Genomic DNA, 21,942 nt, shown 5'->3' with positions numbered 1-21,942 from the left:
ATTACTACTGTTGTCATTTTATTAGTGTTATCATTATCATTATTAGTTTCTTCTTTTCTGTTCTATTAAATCGTTCTTATCTCAACCCAGGAGTTTTACTTCTTTTCCTGATTTTCTCCCCCATCCCACTGGATGGGGGGGGAGTGAGTGAGCGGCTGCGTGGTGCTTAGTTGCTGGCTGGGGTTAAACCACGACAGTTGAGATAAGAACAGTTTAATAGGACAGAAAGGAAGAAAATAATAATGATAATAATAATAAAAGAATTGGAATATACAAAACAAGTGATGCACAATGCAATTGCTCACCACCCGCCGACCGATACCCAGTTAGTTTCCGAGCAGTGATTCCCCCCAGGCCAACTCCCCCCCAGTTTATATACTAGGCATGACGTCACATGGTATGGAACATCCCTTTTGGCCAGTTTGGGTCAGGTGCCCTGGCTGTGTCCCCTCCCAACTTCTTGTGCCCCTCCAGCCTTCTTGCTGGCTGGGCATGAGAAGCTGAAAAATCCTTGACTTAGTATAAACATTACTTAGCAACAACTGAAACCATCAGTGTGTTATCACCATTCTTCTCATACTAAATCCAAAACATAACACTATACCAGCTACTAGAAAGAAAATTAACTCTATCATCTCAGCCGAAACCAGGACAGGAAGGGAAGGCAAAGCAGGTGTCATTGCTCTCTGCAACTCTCTGGTGGGGGTTTGGAGTGATGCCAGAGCCAGGGTCCTCTAGGAGGGGACCAGAGAGAGGATGAGAGGCAGTGGCACAAGCTACATAATGGGGAAATTCCCATTCCCAGAGGCTGGGAGGGGAAATCTGCATCCACAGAGACCTTCAGCTCTCCACGGGGCTGGCCCCAGGGCAATGTGCTCCTGTGTCCAGGCTGGTCCTGCTCTCCTCCAGCTCTCCCCTGGCCTGGGGATTTGGGTTTGTCCTTGCTCTGCCAGTGCCCTGACCTCAGGTTGCACTGCCCTGGCCCTGACGTGTGCCCAGGGGGACCGTGAGCACTTCTGGGGTGTGTGAGGGGACGGACCAGAGGTGCTGGGACCAATGAGAGGGTGCTGGTCCCCACAGCCATGCGTCTCTGGTCCCATCTGCTACAGCTCAGAGCAAACTTCTGCTTCTGCAGAAGCCAGCTGCACTTCTCCTTTGCAACCCCGAGAGCACAATCACTGGGGAGCAGGACCATCCCTGAAAGGCATCCCAAAGGCAGGGTGGGAGCTAGCAGGGCAGGAGCCAGCAGGGCTTAGGGCTTGCCCAGCACTTGCCCACATGGCCCAGAATGTGGTTTATGCTGACCTGAGGTTTGCCAAGGTGATGGGGGGACGGAGCATGGCCAACCAGGCGCTGGAGGCAGGTGAGAGCCCACGGGAATGCCCCCAATGCCCCCACCACACCCAGCCCCATGGACTCAGCCACTCTCCCCTGCCTTCCTCCAACAGCCCTTGGCATGGACGAAGCAGAGACCCCCTACGAGAATGTGCAGCCGGTGCCAGTGGGGCAGGATGGGGACGGGGCCCGGCCCAGCCCAGGTGAGTGCCCAACTGGAGTCCAGGGGACCTGGGGAGGTCCTGGCACGGGCAGTGGGTGGTGTTTCAGGGTGCTCCCGCTCCCATCCTTGAAGAGAGGAAGCACATACACTGTGCCACCTGTGCCATCACACTGCCATTCTGCTGCCTGCAGGCAGGAGGTCTGGGGGCTGCCAGGGGTTTCCTAGTTTCCAGTTGGAGGTGGCAGCAGGTGATGCCCGTGGTCGGTTGTGTCTTGCAGGGCACTGGTCCCGGCGGTGGTGCATCCCTGTGGGGCTGCTGGCAACCTGCCTGCTGCTGCTGGTGGCCACTGTGGCCCTGGGGGCTTGCTGTGAGTCATGGGGGGGTGGGGTGGGCACTGTTGGGGCTGGGGGTGGCTGGGCAGCACAGGGAGAGGGAGGCAGCTGGGCTGGGGTGGGTGCTGCAGGTGAATAAGTGGGTGAATAGAGGGATGCCCGCACATGTTGCTTGGGGCTAGGTCCCTCTGCCCCATGCTGTCCTGTATCCCTTGCATGTCATGGGTGCCTCCCATCATCCATCTTCCCCATCCTGTTCTCCCTTTCTGCCCCCTTCCCTTCCCGGCCTTGTCCAGCCTCATATTGCTGCACTCTTCCTGTCCCTGCCCTGCTCTGTCTGCTCCTACACCCTGTCCTGCCAGGTCCTGCCCAGCTCCTGCCCATGCACTTCCCTGCTGTGTCTTTCCCATCCAGCATGGACACCTCCCTGCCTTGCCCTGCCCTGCCTGACCCAGCCATGCCCACATTACCCCCTGAGCAGAGTCAGTCCCGTGTCCCCCTGCCCAGGCTGTCCCATCCCCATGCCCCAGCTCACCCAGCCTGTCTCCAGACTGTCAGGTCACCTGCAGCCTGCGGGATGCCTCCCACGAGCATGCGGCCGAGTGGGGCCGCCTCTCACAGGAGGTGAGTGCATGGGAGCAGAGCCTGGAGCAGACACAGCTGGAGCTGGCATGGGCCAGAGCAGAGCTACAGCGAGCATGGCGGGAGAGCAACAGCAGCCAGCTGGAGCTGGGGAGCCTGAACGCTGAGCTGGCGCGTGTCATGGGTGTCCTGGGGAAGACGGAGCAGGAGATGCAGGAGGTGCAGGGGAAGCTCAACAACAGTGAGAGCACTGTGGCCATCCTGCGCTCCTGCACAACTATAGGTAGGGCAATGGTGGACCAAGGATGGGGTGCCCCAGGGGACCCCATCATCCCTCAGCAGATGCAGTGCCGAAGCACGGGCACTGGCTTTTTGGCCACATGGTGGGGATGGGGTGGTCCAAAGGCTGAAGCTATGCCTGGAGCAGAGGCTGAGCCTGTGATGTCTGCTGGGGAGATGTGGGGGCTGTTCCCGGTCCAGGCTGGGCCCCCCCTGGGCATCTGTGGCTGAGCAAGCACCTGAGCTGTGTCCCTGCCCCCAGACTGCTGCCCCTCAGGCTGGCTGCTGTACAGGGGCAAGTGCCTCTTCATTTCATCGGAGAAGAAGACATGGGAGGACAGCAGAGACGAGTGCGAGAAGAAATATTCTCAGCTCCTGGTCACCAAATCCTGGAGTCGCTGGACCATGCCGGTAGGGTGCTGGGGGAGCTGAGGGCAGGAGCTGGTGCATCCAGCCCTGGGCTCCCTAGGTGGGCCAGCACCGCTCTGGGGGCCCCTACCCTGCCAAAACATCAGAGGGTGCAAGGCTGATCACTGGAGCACATTGCTGGTGGTGGATGTGGGGTGGAGAGGCTCTGGCACCCCTGGATGCTGCCCAGGCTGGAGTGGGGCACCGGGGCTGCTCAGCTGTCCTGCCCCATGGAGCTCTGGCCCCAGGGGCTCCTTGGGGAGACGGCCACCCCCCACAGACACCACAGTCCATAGACGCTGTGGAAAAGCCATGAAAAGGCCCTTTTTCCCCTTCCCCAGACCTTCCTGAAGAATGCAGACATCCCGTACTGGATTGGGCTGCAGAAGAGCAGCTTCCCCTGGTACGACTACGGCTGGCTGGAAGAAGGGGACCCGGACAACAAGGGGGTCTCGGATGCCTGGTTCTGGGTGGATGGTTCCCTTTACGAAAGGTACCTGGTGGCACAGCCTCCTGCCAAAACCCCGTCTCCTCCAGCACGGCTTTAGGAAGCATTTTAAAACTCAATGGTACCCAGTCCTGGGCACAAGCACTGGGCAACAAAGAGCATCAAAGCAGCTGAGGCCAAGGGGAGGCAGGTGCAGCAGTGTGATGAGATGCTCAAAGGCCGTGCAAAGGGACAGTCAAGCCTTGGGGGGCATGTGCAGGGTTTGCGTGAGCAGGAGGCAGCAAGAGGGGCCAAAAGAAACCACAAGTTTTATTTGGGGTCTAAACAAAGCATTCGAGCACCACCTCTATCACCCACGTGCCTCCCTGGTCCCTCCTCAAGGGGAAATCAAGCCTTCCCACCTGCAGAGAGTCCTGGGCTCCTCCCCACCATGTGCACCCCCTCCCCAGCTCGCCACAGCTTCCTCTTGTGGTGTCTGAGAGCAGTGGGGAGGAACAGACATGTCTGGCCCAGGTGCTGGGTACCCAGCCCCTGCTCGCTGCCTGCCCCTCCATCCTCACCCCCACGGCCCAGGGTAGCGCTGTAGCTGCCAGATGGGCAGCTCTTCCAGCCATCCATGTGCCCTTGGGGAGGACCGGGGTCTCCCCACCACTGGGCACTGCAGGGAAGAAATATCCCCCAGCCATGAGGCTGAGATTCAAGTGGGGGGGAGGCTAAAGGGAGTCGCAAGTAATACAAACCTCAGGCAGAGGGGTTTCTCAGCCTGCCCAAGGGAGGGCAGGGATGCATCCACCGAGGCTTCAGCTTGTGAAATCAGTAAGGGAGGACTGGGGGATCCCCCCTTTGACTGCAGCATTCAGCCCCTCCCCAGTGAGTGTGTAAGAGGGAACCCATTGGTGGCCCTGGATGCCTGCAGCCCTCAGCAGGGGATGGTGGATAGGGCGGTGGCAGCCCCCTAATGTGCCATTTCCCCATCCAGGCCATGGCAGTCAAAGTTGAATGGGTCCTGTGCCATAATAAGCCGCGGGAACATCAAACCCACCCAGTGTACCAGTCCTGATGACCTGCACCTCTGGATCTGCGAGAAGGCAGTGGGGCCAAGCTCCTCTTTCATATGATGATGGCCACTGGCCCTGGCACCACTGCGGTGAGTGTGCCCACACCAGGCTCTGCCGTGCCCTGGGGTACATGGGGCCCATGGGGTGTGTGTGAAGGAAAGTGGGGAGCCTGAGCCTCTGCGTGGGGCATGTTGACTCCTGGCTTGGCAGGAAAGGGAGAGGGATGCAGGCACATCCCCATGCAGCCCCTGGTCTGCAGTAGCTCAAGAGACCCTCTCTCAAGCTGTGGGGCAGCAAAAGGGCAAGATGGGGGAAACCCCTTTGCAAACTGCCTTCCCAGTCTCACTGCATGTGGGGGAGGCTGGACAGCACCTCACCCTCACTCTCTGCCTTCCCTTGCAGCCCCCATGCCCTGTGCTGCCTCTGCTTCAGCCTTGCTGCACCCCTGCCTGGGATGTCCCGTCCATGCAAGCAACCCCCTTCCCTCTTGAAGATCCCTGCCCAGGGGCCACCCGGGTCCTTCCCGCCTGCTCCCCTGGCCACAGTGATGCTCGGGCATCACGCAGGCTGGGGGAGGTGGTGACAGTGACTGTTCCCCCCCCAGCCGACATGCTTTAGCAGAGTGGTACAGGCCCCACAGCTCAGCCCCACACCTGCACAGGATACACTGGGTCTTCCTGAGCACAGGGGCTGGCACACCATGGAGAGCCTGGACCCAGCTGCAGAGCGGAGCAAGCCCTGATGCTCAGCACTGCAGCTGTGCAACAGACCCAGCATGGAGCAAGCTGTGGTGCGGGGATGCAAAGACGCAGGAGCAGGGGACGGCACAGCCCCACACCTGGCCAGGTCCACTCCCCACGGCAGGGACTTTCTGCCTGGCCCCATCCCAGGAGCAGCTTGGCCCTGGCTTTCAGGCAACCCAGCAAGCAACAGCCTTGGCAAAGGAGAGAAGCTGCACCTGAACTGGCCGGCGCCTGTGCTGGCAGTTGGGGTTTTTTTGCTAATTAGGAAGTAGAGCAGTGACCTTTAGGATTGTACTATGTGACAGTGCCTTTCAAAAGCAAAAGCAACTCCAGCACTTGCAGTGGACTGACACTTTGCAAGACAAATCATCAGGACTTTAAATAGTTACTACACACATGCACATGTGAAGATTAAGCAAAATAGCCCTGATGTAACATTGCAGTCAGGCACAAGCAGAGGAAGTCATGTTCAACCAGGCGAAGATGCTGTCAGATTATTATGGGGTCATGCGTGCCATATATAGTTGATTAATTGCTATGTGAATTAGCTTGCTTGAAGAGCAAAAGGGTGTTAAAGGCAGGCATTTTGGAGGTGGCACGTGTCGTTCTGTCTTGTCTGCTGGCTGAACCCACTTTGTAGCAATAGACACAGCTTGTCTGCTCTTTGCTTTCTTGTGTACCACCACAAACACAGACTCGAGGGCATGAACCCAACAAATCTAAATAATAAATGGGAATTTGACTGAAGCCATTTCAACTGAAATGGTCACTTTGGGGGCATTAAGACCTGGGGCTGAGCCAGGCTGGCTCATGTTCCCCGAGAGGGGACCCCAGAAGCCCTGAGCAAGCCCATGCCACCCTCTGGGGTGGGGGTCCCCTCCCCGTCCAACATGCATCCGAGAGACAGAAGCAGCAGCCTGGGTCGCTGGGACATTCAGTTTTTATTGAACACTTTAAATAAGCTGGGTATATATTACTAGCAATTATTAATAATAATAATAAAAAACCCCACAAGAGTTTTGCATTCACCAGTGCATTGTGCAGGAGGGAGGAAAGCCAGCTCCCACCCTTGCCAGGGGCTGGGCAGCCTGGCCACGCTGTCCACCAGCCCCCCCCCCCCAGCTACCTGGGAGGCTCTGGGGTAGGATGCCAGGCAGAATGGCACCCTGGCCCATCTGCCAGCACCCCGCTCCTGACCCCGTGTGCCAGGGGGACATGGGGTGCCATGCTGGCTCAGCACCCACCATTGGGCAGGCAGGGGGCAACCCCAGTACTGGCAATCCTCCCTGGGCACTGCCCCATAGGCATTGCCCCTCTCCCAGCCCCCTGCACATCTCCCCATGTCAGGGACTGGGTGTGCTCCCCACGCTTGTGAGGAAGCATGGGGACACCCACCAGCCCCACAGGGTCCCCCAACACACACATAGACACACTGACCCCTCTGCCCCCAGCCCTGCTCAACCCATGGCCTGAGGGGCCATGGGGGGGGCTCCCGGCTCATTGCATGCCCCTTGGCGAGAGCCCACAGAGGGGTGAGCCTTTGGGGAAGAGGGGTCCCGCATCCAGGGCTTGAGCCCCAGGGTCCCTGCGGGGCACCAGCCTTGCTGCCTGGGGCAGCACTGGAGCATGCCCGGGGCAGGGGTGTTATTGCACTTCAGTCCCTGGCAGGGACCCAGCCTGCCCCTGGGGCTCCCCACACACCCTCAAGGCTGATCCCAGCAGGACAGGTGCCTGAGCAGCACCATGGTGGCCATGGCACGGGGCACTGTGATCACCAGTGGCCACCAAGTGCCAAGCAAGTGAGGACAGACCATGGGGATGTGCCAGGCTCCTGCACCTGCCCAGTGCTGTGACTGCAGGGGGGTCCAAGGGGCGGCCAGATGCAGCCCTGCTCCCCAGGGGTCCCCAGCCCTAGGACTGTACCTCTGGCAGCTTCAGGCTGGGCTCCGCCAGCACTGGCCCCAGGGCTTTCTGGTGGGGGCCTCGGTCGTGGCATAGGAGGCTCTTAGCCTCACACTTGAGGTTCTGGTAGCGGGGTGGGCTGGGTGCCAGCCAGTGGCAGATGGAGGTGAAGCTAAAGGGACCTAGGCAGCAGCCAGGGCAGGGCAGCACCTCGTCCTGCTCCAGCACGGTGCTGGAGCCATGCCCGGGCAGCATGGCTACATGCTCCATCTGCTCCAGCGCTGCCGCGCAGGGGATACTGAGCTCAGAGAAGCCACACTCCAGCCTGCTGCCCCAAGCCAGGGGTTTGCTCACCACCACATGGCTGTTGTTGAAGAGGAGCCCATTGGGGGCTCGTGGCTCTGGCTGCCAGGGTTGGGTGCCCGAGGCTGCCATGTGGATGAAGTTGCTGTTGGGGGGTGGCGGGGGGGGCTGTGGCAGCTCAGGGCTGTCAGGGCCGCAGTCCATCTGCTCCTCTGCCCCGGGGCTGGGGGGGGAGGCTTGTCCCCAAGCCGGGGGGAGGAAGAGGGCAGGGGGCTGGGGGTTGGTGGTGGGACAGGGGGACCCTACGCCCAGCACCAGGCCCCATCGGTGGGGCAGCTCGGGGGAGGCAGGCAGCGAGCAGCACTTGCGGGGGATGGCAGTGGGGGCCAAGAAGTCACACTGCACCTCCACGGTGGGCTCAGGTGTCACAGGGGTGCTGAGCTGGACCGGGACAGAGGGTGGCAGGTTGAAGGTGAGCGAGATGATCGACTTGCTCGGCATGTCGAAGAGCTTGGTCTTCCCTCCCTTCAGGTCCTCGCGCTGGGAGAAAGGGTTGACGCGGGGTGGTGGCTCCTTGGTCCTGGCCCCGCCATAAGGCTCCAGCGGCCACAGTAGGGTGGGCGATTTGGGGGGGAACATGTCGGACTGGCTGCGGGACAGGCGCTGGTCCGGCTGCAGGTGCTGCATCCCCAGCTTGCACAGGGGCAACTGCTCAGTGCGGCCGGCTGCCCTCCTGGCTACCCCTGGGCACAGGCACAGGAGTGAGTCACCAGCCACCAGCAGCTACTGGCACAGGGTGCCACAGGGTGCTGGGCACCCAACAACCCAGGGGTGCACCCCAGGGGGGAAACAGCGATTGGCTCCATCCTGCAGACCTCGTGCAACCCCTGTCTCCTTCCCTGATGGCTGCTGCCAGGGTAGGATGGGACACCCCACAGCCCCCCTCCTTGCACACCCCTATGGACTGTCCTTGGGGTGCCCACATACCATTGAGTGCAGCCGCTGTCCCAGGCGCGGGCAGGCTCTCCCCGCCACCAAAGAGGGTGGCCCCAGTGCCCTCGGCACCTGGCTGGTGCTGCAGGACGCCCTCCAGGCACTGCATGATTTCCAGGAACGAGGGGCGGGAGGTAGGCTCCATCTGCAGGCAGGAGGGGTTCCCTGTGAGGTCTGCAGCCCCCCCAGCACCCCAGGGCGCCCTGCCCAGCAAAGGCAGCTCCCTGCCTCTCCCCCTGCGCAGGCAAGGCTGCCTGTCCTGCCCAGCTGCCCTGACAGTGGAGATGGGAGGCTCACACTGCAGCAGTGGAAAGCGAGCTGGAGGAAGGCCGCTGGGCAGTCAGTTCCCACCATGGTGCAGAAAGTGGTGACATCCAGGCCAAAATCCTGTGCCAGGGAAAGGAGGAAGAGTGAGGCTGGGTTCCCCGGGGCACCACATAGTTCACGGGACCCAGGGTGGCCTGGCCTCCCCCACGCACTGCACTGACTGCATGTCACCCAGGGCTGCAGACCTAGCAGCACCCCAAGTTGGGTCAAGGCTGGGGGATGCTGGGACACAGATCCCTCCTGCTCTCTGCCTGAATCCAACCGTCCCCTTTCTCCCACCCGGGCTGACTCTGGGCTCCGAGGACAAGTTATCATCAGAGAGCATCCCTCCTCGGGCAGCAGCACCTGCTGCTAGGAGACATTTGGGACACAGCACCCCTGCCCCGAAACGTGGGGCAGCTCCTTCACATGGGGCTCTGCCCTGTGCAGGAGGATGGTCCCCCTAGTTTGGTGAAGCAGCCCCAGCTGTGGTGCCACTGCCTGCTGGCCTCCCTCCCCATCCCCGTCCCAGGGAGTCACCTTGGTGCGGGGCAGGTAGTCGGGGTCAGCGGGGACGCGAGCAATGGTCTCGCACAGGATGATGCCGTACGCGAACACATCAGCCTGCAGAGAGCAGGGAGTCACTGGGGGGGGGGCTGCAGCCCCAAGGCAACATGCCCACCCTTCTGTAAACCCACAGCCTCCCTCCTCCCTGTGGAGCTACACCAGGGGCCCTGCCATCTTGCTTTTGAGGGATGCCCAGTTCCTTCCCCTCGTGTGCCCAACCACCCCCAAGGCCGTAAATATTGCAAACCACCAGCAGTGCAAGCCTGGATAAAGCCCCGCATGCAGCAGCCACGGCACATCACCTTCTCGTTGTAGATCTCCCCTCGCAGCACCTCAGGCGCCATCCAGTACGGGGAGCCCACCACGGCCAGTGGCTCCTTCTCACTGCCCTCACTGAGGGACATGGCGGGACGTCAGGGGCCGCCTGCAGGCCCCTGCCCCATCCCACCTCCCACTCTCCTGCTGGGGCAGCCTGAATTGCCATCTCCATCTCCCTTCCTGGGTCAACCCTCCTCCATGCACCCCACGAACTCATGTCTCCCCACCCACACCATCCCCTTCTCCATCCCCTCCTAGCCAGTCCCAAATGTGTCCATCTGTCCAATAAGTTCCCACTGATGGGGACCACCCCCACCGTCCCCCATCCCTGCCCTTCTAGCTGCATTCCAAATGTCCATCCCTCCCCAGCTCCTGCTCCAAGTGGGCTGTAAACCCCCCACTTCAAGGACAGGGATGGACAGGTGGACGCTGCCCACGCACCTGTAGGTGGGGATCTTCTCCGCCAAGCCGAAGTCACCCACCACAGCCGTGTAGCCGTTGGCCTCGCAGCGCACTAAGCAGTTCTGGGGGCACAGGAGGACTCCTGTCACACCGTCACGCCAGCCCTGCCTCACCAGCCACTGCTCCCGGGATGCCCCAGGCACAGCACAGCCTCCTGCTCCCCAGCCAGCTGTGCCCAGGCAGCAACATGGGTACGGGACAACGAGGGCAGCAGAATGCCCCGTACCTTGGAGGTGAGGTCGCGGTGGAAGATGCCCTTGGAGTGCAAATAGTGCAGGCCACGGGCGATGTCAAGGGCCAGCTTGACACGCATGGACCAGGAGAGGGGCACAGGGCTGTCCAGCAGCTGCTCCAGGTTCCCACCGTTGATGTACTGATGGGAAGAGCTGGGCCATTGCATCACTGCACCCCCCTCCCTCCCGTAAAGCTGGATCCCCATCTCTCACCCCAATGCATCCTCCAACCACCCCATGGCACAGCCCCCCAGCAGACCTTACCCTGCACATGTGCCACTGGCTGAGAAAGTGTCCCCATAGCCATTGCCATCCCCTCCCCAGGTCCTACTTGCAGGAACCCCGAGACTCGTGGCTGTCGCCCCACTCACCTCCGTCAGCGCGTGCAGCTGTCCCTGGTGCACGCATACCCCCATGAACCTGTGAGACAGAGGGGACCTGAGGATGGCTGCAGCAGGGACCAGCCCCAGGAGCTTGCCCAGCCCTGGTAGCAGTGCCAACTGGGGATGGAAGTGGAGGAGCAGGTCCTACCTGAGGATGTTGGGGTGCGAGAGGCAGTTCATCAGCTGCACCTCCCGCAGCATGTTGCTCCGGTTGCTGGTCAGCTTGTTCATCTTCAGCACCATGATCTGCCCAGACTGGCGGTGCTGCACCTGGAGGGGGGTACAGGGGTGGCTGAGCCCCACATGTCTGCACAGCCCCCCCAGATGCCAGCCTGTACCCGGCGCCCACCCCCAGCCCTAGAGGTTGGAGCTAAGCACCCCACACACTCGAGGCATGGGGCACCTCAGAGACTGCTAGGGTTGGGGGGGGGGGGCTCTCCCAGCACAGCAGCACCCCAAGGATCCCTAATGCTGATGACACACAACCCCATCCTCCCCAGGGCATCCTGCTTGTTGTGCTCCCCCCACCACACTACACTGCCCAGCCCTCCCGGAGAAGCAATGGCAGCTCCTGCAAGCCATGACCCCAACCCCGCTGCAAGGACAGGCAGGTGCAGAATTGGGGCGCACCAGGGAGAGCTTTTTCAGGTCAGTACCACTCAGCCAGACCCCACTAGCATGGAGTGGAGTACAGAGGGGGCACATCGCCCCTGAACCAGGCCCAGGGGTGGCCAACGCTGCCCTGGTGCATGACCCCAGCCCCATGAGGCATGGCGCTCGGACAAGACTGTATATTTAGCCATCCCCAGTCTGATACTGTCATGTAAGCTGGGGGCCTGGCCCCCCACCAGGAACAGCAGCTGGGAGCGTGGCCAAGCATGGACACCCCTGTCCTCCAGCAGCCCTTGGCATGTGCAGGGCGAGGGACAGACACGAGATCCCCTGCCCCAGCACTGCACCAGGGGTCTAAGCCAAGTGCTGGGGGTCCCCTCCTGAGCAGGCGCTGGTGGTGGGATGGGACCCCCCCAAAGCAGCAGCCGGGGGGGGAAGACACCCTGGTGGGTCCCAGCTGCCTCCTGGCACACACCGAGCCACACACGGAGGCACAGGCATTCCTTGGCGCTGCCATCAGCTCCCCACTCTTCTCCTTTTTAGTCGATGCTGGTTGAAGCTGCTGTGCTGGTGCCAGTCCCTGGCCCGCCCCACACTCCCACACCTCAGGGATCGCCTCCCCAGGCAAAACACAGGGGGCTGGCTGGAGACAGGGTCCCCAGTGCCCCCCATCCTGCTCTCAGTTTGGCCTGTCCCCACCATAGGGGGCGGAGGCTGGTGTGCTGGGCCCTCCAGGGCTCTCTTCCCACCCCACAGCAGGCATTGCTTCAGGGAGCATCCTGGGGTGCACACCGAGATGGGGACCTGTCCAGTGCCCAATACCCAGGGGATGGGCAACAGCTCCCTGCCACCAAAGGGCCTGGGGGGAAATTAGGTGTTTATGAAGATCCCTTTTCATATCTGGGTGCACCAAGGCCAGACCAGCCCCAGGCAGAGTGGAAGCAAGAGGCAATAGCCAGGCCAACCCCTTCGTGCCACCATCAGCTCATTGAACTCATGGAGAGGCTCTGAATAATTCAGCAGCCACCTGCCTGTGGGCACCCTGCTCCGGTTACACCCGTCACCTCCCGGCCAGCTCCAGCCAGCCTGCTGGGACCCCCAGCCTGCCTCCTCCTCGCTGAGCACTGGACAAAGCACATGGGCTCCCAGAGTGACAGCGCAGTCCCTGCTGCAGGGAGCACACTCCTCCAGCCTTGTGTGCACCCAGGGCGCCCTATTCAATGGCACCCCAGGTCCTCCCCATGCCCACCACCTGGCTCACCCCACCCGATCACCTGCAGCGCCTGGCACCACTGTCAGTCCCATCCCGGTGCCCAGGGGCTCCCTGCCCACACCTGCACCAGTGGGCAGGGCAAAGGGCATCCCCACACCATCTCCACCATCCCTGCTTTCCCTCCACCTGGGGCAGCTGGAGGCAGCACCAGTCACAGAAATGGAGCTCCCAGCCTGGCCCTGGTGGCTGTGTGTGCTTTAAGGAGGGGACCTGCCTGGCCAAAGCAGGGTAGGCAGGGTCTCCCTTGGCCCCTCCAGCTCCCTGCAGAGTCCCAGCCCAGCCCAGGCCAGAACCTACCCGGGAGCACCCCACTGCTGGCCCCATGGACAAAGCTAGTGGGACCCCCCAGCCCCGCCAAGCCCCTGGTGCTGGGTGCTGCCTGGCAAAGCCCAGCGCTTCTGACCCAGCTCACCCAGCGGCAGTGCTGCCTTCCTACGCTGCGTGGGGCTGGCAGGACTGGCTCAGTTGGTTTGGCTGGCAACAGCAGCTGCCAGGCACCAGGACCTGGCTCGATGGCGCAGGCAGGCTCAGCCCTGCCAGGATGGCTGGGGGCGGTGAGGCTCCAGTACCACGTGCCCACGATGGGAACACCGGGCAGCACGCACAGCGCTGGCACTTGGTGGCCATGCACCATGGGGCTGGCCGGGTCCCCACCAGCAGCAGTGTCCCTGCATCAGGTAACAGCCCCCGGCAGGCACCGGCTCAGCCCCACATAGCCAGGACGTGCCCGTGGCTTAATTCCTCATTAATAAGTCTTCTGTCATTGCAATAGGCTGGGTCAGGTCCAAGTGCAGCTGTACGATGGCTAACACCTTAATCCTAGAGAGGCAGCCTGGGGGACGGAAGGCCTGGTAAAAGCCCCTTCCCTGGGATTTCTCCCAGGGACCCCAGCTGGCACAGTGGTGCCCTGGTGCCCTGCTCCAGGACTCCATCCCCAGGGACAGGGAGGGCTCCAGGGGCTCCCAGGACAGCCCCAGTCCCATGCACATGGGGCACGGCCTCCTTGAGGGTGTCCAGCACCCTGAGCTTGTTTGTGAGGCCCTGTCCTACTGTCTCCCTTGCATGCTCTGTGGCTCAAGGCCAGCACCTGCCCGGGCCGGCAGGAAAGGGGTTACGCTCCCCTGGGCTCCCTGCGCTGGCCAGTTTACCCAGTCCAGCCAGGTGCTAGCACCAGCCCAGTGCCCCAGCCACCCTCCTCCAGAAGCAGATGTAGCAGAGGAGGGAGCAAACCACAACCCCAGGTGGGACGCAGCCCCGTGCTAAGGGGGCTTCCTTCCCGGTCGCCATCTGGGGAAGGGAACGGGCAGCAGAGCCTCCCCAGGCAGGACCACATTCCCCCTTGTCTCTCCACACTCTGGCATGGTGCCCAGGAATCCCAGCACATTCCCGGAGCTGAGTTCAGCCGGGCAGCCCCACCGGGGTGCAGGGCGGGGGGGACAAGCTGCCGGTGCCCACCCAGGAGCCAGGCAAGCCCTCGCCAATGCCCCCCAGCACTCTGCATGGCCCCTCTGTCGGGCCGCCGAGTGGGGGTGCCACGGTGCGTCGATCCCCATCGAATCTGTTGCCAGCACGTGGGGCTGGGGGATGGGACGGGGCTGGCTGCAGCCCCAGCCTGGGCACAAGGGATCTGAGCTCTTTTAACAGTGGAAATTAGTCTTATTTAAAGAGCATGCTAATCAGAGTGAGCAGATGGCCTGCTCCCTCCCTGCATCCCACGCTCCCGTCTAGACACAGGACAAAGCCCCCACCCGCCACCCCCCAACCTGGGGGGTCTCAGCAGCCAGCCCCCCCTGCACCCCGCACCGGGACCAGGCTCACATATCACCCCACTCAGCACACATCCCCTTGCCCCAGCTCAGTGCAGGCAAGGCACAGTCACGCAGGGACATCATCTTGCACCCCTCACCCCTGGGGAGCCCAGCGGGGAAAGACAGGAGGGCAGGTAAGGGAGCTAGCAACACCACTGGTAATCCCATCCATAGCTTGCAGGAATCCCAATAGTGCAACAGGTCTTTTACTAGGCAGGACTGGAAAACCTGCTCATCACACAGAAAAAGCAGAATCAGTCAAGACAGACTTCCTCTGGGGAAGTGAAAGTAGCAGGGCACGCAACACCTGCTCCCAATGAACGCTTGAGCATCAGCAGCCCTCACCTCCCACGCTCTCAGGAGTGGCACCGCAGGCACAGAGGGAGCCAGGGCAGTGCTGGCGTCGCACCATGGTGGTGGGGCATCACCAGCCCTCACCAGCAAGCCCGGAGCACACCCTGTGACAGCGCAGGAGAGGTGCCAGTGGGTCCTGGGCTAGTCAGCACAATGCGTTTCCAGCGCCCGGGGCTCCTGAGTGGCGGCAGCGGGGCCAGGGCTGCTCCTGGCCTCGCCGTGGCTGGCTGACCTTGGCAAATTCACTTCCTCCCCACCTGCCTTAGTTTCCCCATTTGTGCTGTCTGTGTCACGCTGCCCCACTCTCCTTTGTAAAACAAGGCAAGGTCCACTGATGAAGGGTAGCAGATAAGAGGGAGGGACTTGTGTCATTAGTTGCACTGGTAAATTGGGAATAAATGAAAAATCTCAAAGGTTGGCAAGGAAGTGAGCAGAGACGGGCAGGCAGCAGCACAGGGAGCTGCTAATTCCACCCTGGAACCATGGAAATGGGGCGCTGGGCTGAGCACACTGAAGGGCTGCTCCCTGAGAAGTAGCATCTCTGGGAGGATATCCAACAGCAGAGCATAAGGGGCAGAGCTGGATAAATGAAGACCTCTGGATACAGCCCCTGGAAGAGTGAAGCCAGGATACTGCCCGCAGCCCCCACGTCTGCTGCAGACCACACACGGGAAAGTAAGAGAGGGATTTGGGGAAGAGATGCAGCAGTGGTTTAAGGGCTAGAGAAAATGTCTAGCACAAACACACCCAGCTCAATCTGCCCAGTCTATCAGAGATGAAGAGGCAGCTCACTGCAATGTCCGTGTACCTGAGAAAACGGGTGGGCCTGGTGCCTCTGCAGTCATGCAGGGAAAGGCAATAGGAACCAGCTGCTCCAGAGGGAAATGGCCCAGCTCTACAGCACAGAGGGGGATTGGCAGGGAACAACCCCCATGGAAAAGGGCAGCTTTCCATCACTGGTGTCTCCCATCCACTCTGGACAGCCTTCCCAAGAGAAATGCTTGGCTGGAGCAGGCTAAGGCTCAACCCAGGGGCAAACTTGGGACACCAGGGCTCAGATGCTGAGCCCTTTGGCTTTAACACTGGGAACACAGTCGGATGCTCATGCCAGTACCCCAGCACCCCACCTGGCCCTGGCTCAGCTGCGCACCAGAGCTGAGCTACCTGGGTAGGGACACAGATGTCCAGGTCCCCTCCCCATCCCCCATGCCCACTAAGGCTGGAATGAGGCAGAACCCAGCAGCCACACAGAGGGAGCCGCGAGTGCCCACGGCCATGTAAAGCACAGCAGGAACAAGGGAGGTGGGAGGAAAATGGGTCCTGCGCTGCCCTGCCAAGCTACATCTTCCTCGCAAGCTCAGGCAGCCAAACTCCAGCTCAGATCCCGGGCCTGCCCCACCATCCTGCTGAGCTCTTGGACTCAACCCACTGCAAGAGCACAAAGCCCCATCTGGCCCCCTCCTGTCCCTGCCTCCTCTCTGGCATGCACACACGTCAGCTCCTGCTGCCTGATCCCACTCCCACCCCCCAAGCTCCACCACTCCCTCAAATCCTACATGCAAGTGGCCCCGCAAGAACATGAACAACAGGTGGAAGAAGGAGCATTTTGTGGCTCCCACAGGGCCCGAGTGTCCTGATTTCAGCTGGGATAGAGATAATTTTCTTCCTAGTAGCTGGTACAGCGTGTTTTGGATTTAGCGTGAGAATAATGTTGATAACACACTGATGTTTTAGTTGTTGCTAAGTAGCGCTTATCCTAAGTTAAGGATTTTTCAGTTTCCAATGCTCTGCCAGGAAGCAAGGGTACAAGAAGCTGGGAGGGAGCATAGCCAGGACAGTTGACCCGAACTAGCCAAAGGGATATTCCATACCATAGAACGTCATGCTCAGTATATAAACTGGGGGGAGTTGGCCAGGAGGCGCGGATCGCTGCTCAGGCATCAGTCAGTGGGTGGTGAGCAATTGCATTGTGCATCACTTGTTTTTTCTTGGTTTTTTTTATATTCCTTTTCATTACTATTATTATTATTATATTTTTATTATTATTGTTAGTATTATATTTTATTTTACTTTAGTTATTAAACTGTTCTTATCTCAACCCACAAGTTTTACTTTTTTTCCCCCAGTTCTCCTCCCCATCTCACTGGGAGTGGGGAGGAGTGAGTGGCTGCATGGTGCTTAGTTGCTGGCTGGGGTTAAACCACAACACTGGGGAAGCAGGAACAGTGAGGCAAGGAGAGACCATGGCCTGGCCAAGACACAGAAGCATCCATTATTAAAGAGCTGTATCCACACCTGATACTATTAAATGCCTCCCTCTGCTCCAAGGTGCTGCTGCATGCTCCAAGCCAGAGATCAATAGCAGGAACCCAGCCAGCAGAGAGGCCACGGCTCTGCAGGGGCCGGAGGGAGCATGGAGGAGAGGGGCTACTCTGCACACCTGTCACGGCCCCTCACAGGATACCTCTCCCGCAGCTGCAGAGGAGCCAGGTCTCGGGGTCTCCTTGCTGAGTAGGGAATGGCACCAGGGCTGGGAAAGGACTCCAGGTTCCTGCTGGGACATGGCCACCCAGCCGTGCTGCACATAGGAGCATGGTCCCACACAGGGGACACAGCACAGTGCTGCCCAGGACCTCAGCGGCTGTGGTGGGAGGTGGTGAGGGTCCTGCCCAGCCCAAAGCTGCTCTTTGAGGGGGACAAAGCCACTAGAAGCACAGCTTAAGGGCAATATTTGCCCGATGGCTTGCAGTGCCTTGAGTGACACCAAGGATGAAAACAACACCTGCACACACCTCCCCTCAGAGAGGCAGAGGTGGCTGTGGCAGTGGGGCAGGGCACAGCCCCTCACGCCCCAGTAGTAGTGTGTGGGCTGGCAGGGTACAGTCACCACGCATCTCTGCCACACTGTCAGGATCCCAAGCTCCCCACCAGCACCCATGCACCCCTAACCAGGGTGCGGGCCACACACGGGCATCCCTGCTCTGGCAGTCCCAGAGAGGACAGGGGACAAAGGCACCTCCGGGTTCCCATCTGGGGGCTAGCCCCCGCACTGTTCTACAGCATCACACCTCTCTCCCAGACCCGGTTACCTTCGGAAGGCTCCCGTGAGGCGCACCACGCACCTACTTGCCCAGCACAGGCTGGAGCAGGCCCAGCAACGCTGGAAACCACCTCGGACCGGCTGCAAACACTGCCTGCATCCCCTGCCACAGGCACACCCTAGGTCTGGCGGGGTTGGGGCTCCAGGCTTTTGATAGGGGTCCCTGGGGCTGGGCTGACCACCACCCCACCGGCGCCCCGGCCACCCACACGGCCCCGCTGCGACGCACGCCGCAGCGCTTCGGAGCGCTCAGCCTTCCCAGGCTGTAAACAGAGCCAGTGCTCCCCTCCCCCTGCACGGAGGGATGGAGGAATAACACCCCCAGCAGGGACGAGGCTGCCCGGAACCACAGGTCCCCGCCGCACGGCACCGCCTCGCCCCCCCCCCCCGACCTCGCCCAGCTGCCGGGGCTGGGGGCCCAGCCCCCCCCCCGCACCCCACCGAGGACCTGGTCAGGGCTGCGTGGGAGCTGCGGTCCCCGGGGGATGCCCAAACCCACCGGGATGCCTCGGGGACCGCCATCCCCGCTCCCGCCTCGCATACCTTGAAGACCTCGGAGAAGAAGCCGGCCCCGATCTTCTCGCAGTAGAAGTCGTCAATGCGCGCCAGGGTGGAGACAGCGCTGCGCAGCGCCCGGTACGAGGAGGGCCGCAGCCGCTCGCAGCCCGGCCAGGGCCCTGCCGCGTCCCCTTCACCCTCCCCGGGCCGCCGCGGCAGCTTCTCCCACTCCATGTCGGTCCCGCCGAGCACCCCCAGCGCCATTCACATCCCCAGCCGGGCGGGGCGCGGCGCGGCCGGGCAGACCCGCGGCCGGGGCGCCACAACCCCCCACCCCCCCGGGTGTTGCTAGCGGCGGCGGCGCCGCGAGGTGGACGGCGCCCCAATCTCCGCCGCGGCCCGGCGCAGCGCCTCAGCCGCTCCGAGCGCTGGCACCGGCGGGGCGGAGCTGGGGCGGGGACAGCCCTTAACTCCTTGGGACCAGCCACCGCCGAGCCCTGCCGGAGTCCCCCCACACCGGTGGGCAGCGGGGACCCCGCACGCCCTGATGTCCGCATGCACCGGCCCCTGTGGAGGGTCCGTGGGTGCCGAGCTGCCAAATCTGTGCACGTCTGCATGGGCTATGGGGCCCTGAGCTTCCCGTGCACGGCTTGGACAGACCCCATGGACACAGTGCTCTGAACCTCCCCTACTCTGGGTCCTGCCCGGATGCACCTCGTAGATGCGGGACTCTCTTCCTCCCCATAGCACCCAGTCCCTGAGCAGATGGGCCAAGGGCATGGGGATCTGATCTTCCCATATATCCAGCCCCATCCCATATGGGGTCATGGATCCAATTCCACCCTACAACCAGCCGCTGCCAGGATGGGCCCCATTGGTACAGGCTCGGATCTCTCCTCACAGCCATCACCAGGCTGGATGGATACTGTGGATATGGGGCTCTGCTTCTCCCTGTGCACCCACCCCTGCCTGGACGGTGTCCCTGGGGACTGTGGGGGTCTGTCCTCCAGAGGAGCAGGGAAGTGCAGTCTGTCAGTGACGGTACGCCCAGTGCCTCCTGAACCCCTTCATGTTTCTTCCTTTCCTGGGATCTCCTATTTCTCCCCAGTTTCCTCCTGCTTCCTGCTCCCCCTCAGGACTTTTTCCTGCTCCAAGGCTGATCTGTCCTGTCCTTCCTGCCCAGGGACTCCCTGCAGCTGGATCTGCCCTTGCTCCATCCCACACATTTCGCTGCTGCTCTCCTTGGCATCCACCTGCCTGTGCCAGCCCAGCCCTGCCCCAGACACCTCCCCGGGCACTGCCTCAACCCTTGTGTGCTGCCCTGCTGCTGCAGCCAACTCGCGACTGCTTTGCTCCAGCTGTTTTCCTGTGCAGTACGGCTGGCTCCACATGCCCTGCATTGCTCTAGCTGCTTTCCCTGCTGGGAAAAGCAGCCACATGGAATGTGTCCTGGCATGGCATTTTTTGGCCAGTGTTCAGCTCCAGGTGCCACCAAACACAGTGTAGATACCAGCGACCAGGAACCCTGGGTTTTCTTCCTTGTCTCAGGAGGAGAGAATAACCCTGTGGGCTAGAGCAGGGGAACTGAGCCTCTGTTTTCTTTATAGTGGGAGCAGTCCCCTGCCCCCCCTAGAAATGCCTGGTATTTCTGCTCTTCCAGGTCCACAGAAGAGAGTGGGTCTGTGCAGGGCAAGTTTCCTGCATGTGGGGAGGCAGAGCCTGGGAACAGGGCTCTGCCACTCCCTATCTCACAGGGTCTGAGCCACCCCTTTCCTTGCCAGTGCTACTCCAGCCCGGTGCCTCCGCCTGCCAGGGTGATTGATGGCATGTGCCAGGGATGCTGCTGCAGCCGTGGGGAACCACGCAATAGGCCACATTCCGGGGCTTCCCGGGCCTCACGCGTCTGTCCCACTGACAATGCCCCAACAGAATGACAGGAGCAGCTTCACAGGCCTCCTGTGATGGGCACGGAGAGGAGAGACCAGCATCCGTGTGGGGATGGGAGGCTGCAGGCTCTGCCCTTCCACCACGATAGCCAGCTGCAGCTGCTCGCGGGTGCCTTCCCTGCCTGCCTGGGCTCAGCCCTGGTACCCAAGATCTGAGCACCCTGCTGTGCCCACATCCTGGTGACCTCTAGCTCCTCAGTGGTGTAGGAAGCTGCTCAGAGGAGCAAATCCAGATCAGCTGGGACCAGGAGAGCAAACATTGCCTCTTCCTTTCCCTTGAGTGCACATGGAGCAGCAGCCCCCTGAGGGTCAAGGCACCCCAGCAGAGATGTGGAGTCCTGGTGAGGCATCTTGCAGAGAGAAGCTCAGGACCACTGCCTGTTCAGGGCTCCTGCTGCTTGCAAGTGACTTAAGTTGTAATGGATAAATTAAAGCCCTGGAGACAGCCCTGACTGTGGAAATTGCTGCTACAGGATTTATGGTCCCTTCTCTCATCAGTGCTGGTAACTCTACTGTGCTATTTCCACCCCTCTTTGTTCCTGCCTGGCACAGCAGTATTGAGCTGAGACATGGCTAAAGGTCCCTAGTGCCCCAAATCCCTCCCGTGGTGCAGACAGGTACACTCTGGGCAGCTGGGTGCAAAGCCAGGCTGGGCTGAGCCTGCAGCAAACCCTGAATTAAGCTCCTCAAGCCCTGGTGAGGAAGAGCAGGAAGTAGGTCTCCCTGGCCGTGCTCTGCTCCTGTGGAGCTGTAGGGGGGAGAGGAGGGGGTCTGTGTCCTCTTCACCCTTCTCTGTCTGGGCTCCGCACCCTCCCCCTCTCATGGGGAGAAGGCTCAGGGATTAACAAACATCTTCTCCCTGCCTGCTGGAGCTGATGTATCACCTGGACAGAGCAGGGGCAAGAGCCTTCAAACAGCCCAGAGAGGCCAGTGCTGGAGAGGTGCAGGGGCTGGGGGTGTCCTGTAAGGAGCAGGGCACACCATGGCCATGGGGTGGCCAGGCTGCATGCAGGGCAGCAAGGGGCACAGGGAGGCTTCCACACAGAAAGCCTGGTGCTTGCTGCACCCCCACCTCTATTCCATGCCAGCACCTGCGGCACCGGGTCCTTGCAGCACAGCTCTGGTTGGGATCAGCCAACAGCAACCCACCCTGATCAAAGGCTTGCCCTGCTCAGAGCACCAGAGCCAGACCTGCAGCAGTCCTCTCCTCTGCACCATTGTGCAAGAGCCCATCCATACTCGAGGCTTCTTCTCTGCAAACACTCAGGAACATCAATAGCTGCTGCTGAGGGGGATCCAGGGATGGCTGTGGGGAGCAAGTGTGTGAAGCTGTGCCAGAGCAGTGTCGTGGTTTAACCCCAGCCAGCAACTAAGCACCACGCAGCCACTCACTCACTCCCCCCCCATCCAGTGGGATGGGGGAGAAAATTGGGAAAAAAGAAGTAAAACTCGTGGGTTGATATAAGAACGGTTTAATAGAACAGAAAAGAAGAAACTAATAATGATAATGATAACACTAATAAAATGACAACAGT

The 21,942-nt window shown here is 61.0% G+C and overlaps 2 protein-coding genes across 2 annotated transcripts; one reads left to right on the top strand and one right to left on the bottom strand.

Moving 5' to 3' along the window:
- The first annotated feature begins 203 nt into the window (after positions 1-203).
- CD72 (CD72 molecule) lies at positions 204-4,689 on the top strand. Its single transcript, XM_069775608.1, has 7 exons — positions 204-1,363; positions 1,449-1,586; positions 1,777-1,866; positions 2,382-2,696; positions 2,955-3,103; positions 3,442-3,593; positions 4,528-4,689. Exons 1-7 carry the CDS (start codon positions 1,057-1,059, stop codon positions 4,664-4,666), a joined length of 1,290 nt encoding a protein of 429 aa, XP_069631709.1. The 5' UTR covers positions 204-1,056; the 3' UTR covers positions 4,667-4,689.
- A 1,584-nt stretch (positions 4,690-6,273) lies between these two features.
- On the bottom strand, positions 6,274-18,840 carry TESK1 (testis associated actin remodelling kinase 1). The gene is made up of 10 exons (XM_069774819.1): positions 18,507-18,840; positions 10,965-11,086; positions 10,805-10,853; positions 10,427-10,573; positions 10,180-10,262; positions 9,723-9,813; positions 9,394-9,477; positions 8,845-8,934; positions 8,542-8,692; positions 6,274-8,297 (listed from the first exon to the last, which is right to left on the bottom strand). The coding sequence occupies exons 1-10, from the start codon at positions 18,723-18,725 to the stop codon at positions 7,261-7,263; spliced, it is 2,073 nt and encodes a 690-aa protein (XP_069630920.1). The 5' UTR covers positions 18,726-18,840; the 3' UTR covers positions 6,274-7,260.
- Positions 18,841-21,942: the final 3,102 nt, after the last annotated feature.

The sequence above is a fragment of the Haliaeetus albicilla genome, chromosome W, assembly GCF_947461875.1.
Source record: "Haliaeetus albicilla chromosome W, bHalAlb1.1, whole genome shotgun sequence".
NCBI lineage: Eukaryota > Metazoa > Chordata > Aves > Accipitriformes > Accipitridae > Haliaeetus > Haliaeetus albicilla.
Note: the sequence above shows the minus strand (reverse complement) of the source record. Positions and strands in the feature narration are given on the sequence as shown.

Coding starts and splice junctions, on each gene's coding strand:
- CD72 (XM_069775608.1), top strand. CDS start 1,057: ATGAGAGGGTGCTGGTCCCCACAGCCATGCGTCTCTGGTCCCATCTGC. Junction 2,697..2,954: donor GCGCTCCTGCACAACTATAG/GTAGGGCAATGG, acceptor CCCTGCCCCCAG/ACTGCTGCCCCTCAGGCTGG. Junction 3,594..4,527: donor GATGGTTCCCTTTACGAAAG/GTACCTGGTGGC, acceptor TTCCCCATCCAG/GCCATGGCAGTCAAAGTTGA.
- TESK1 (XM_069774819.1), bottom strand. CDS start 18,725: ATGGCGCTGGGGGTGCTCGGCGGGACCGACATGGAGTGGGAGAAGCTG. Junction 11,087..18,506: donor TCTTCTCCGAGGTCTTCAAG/GTATGCGAGGCG, acceptor ACCCCCCTCCAG/GTGCAGCACCGCCAGTCTGG. Junction 10,574..10,804: donor AGCTGCACGCGCTGACGGAG/GTGAGTGGGGCG, acceptor TCTTCCCATCAG/TACATCAACGGTGGGAACCT.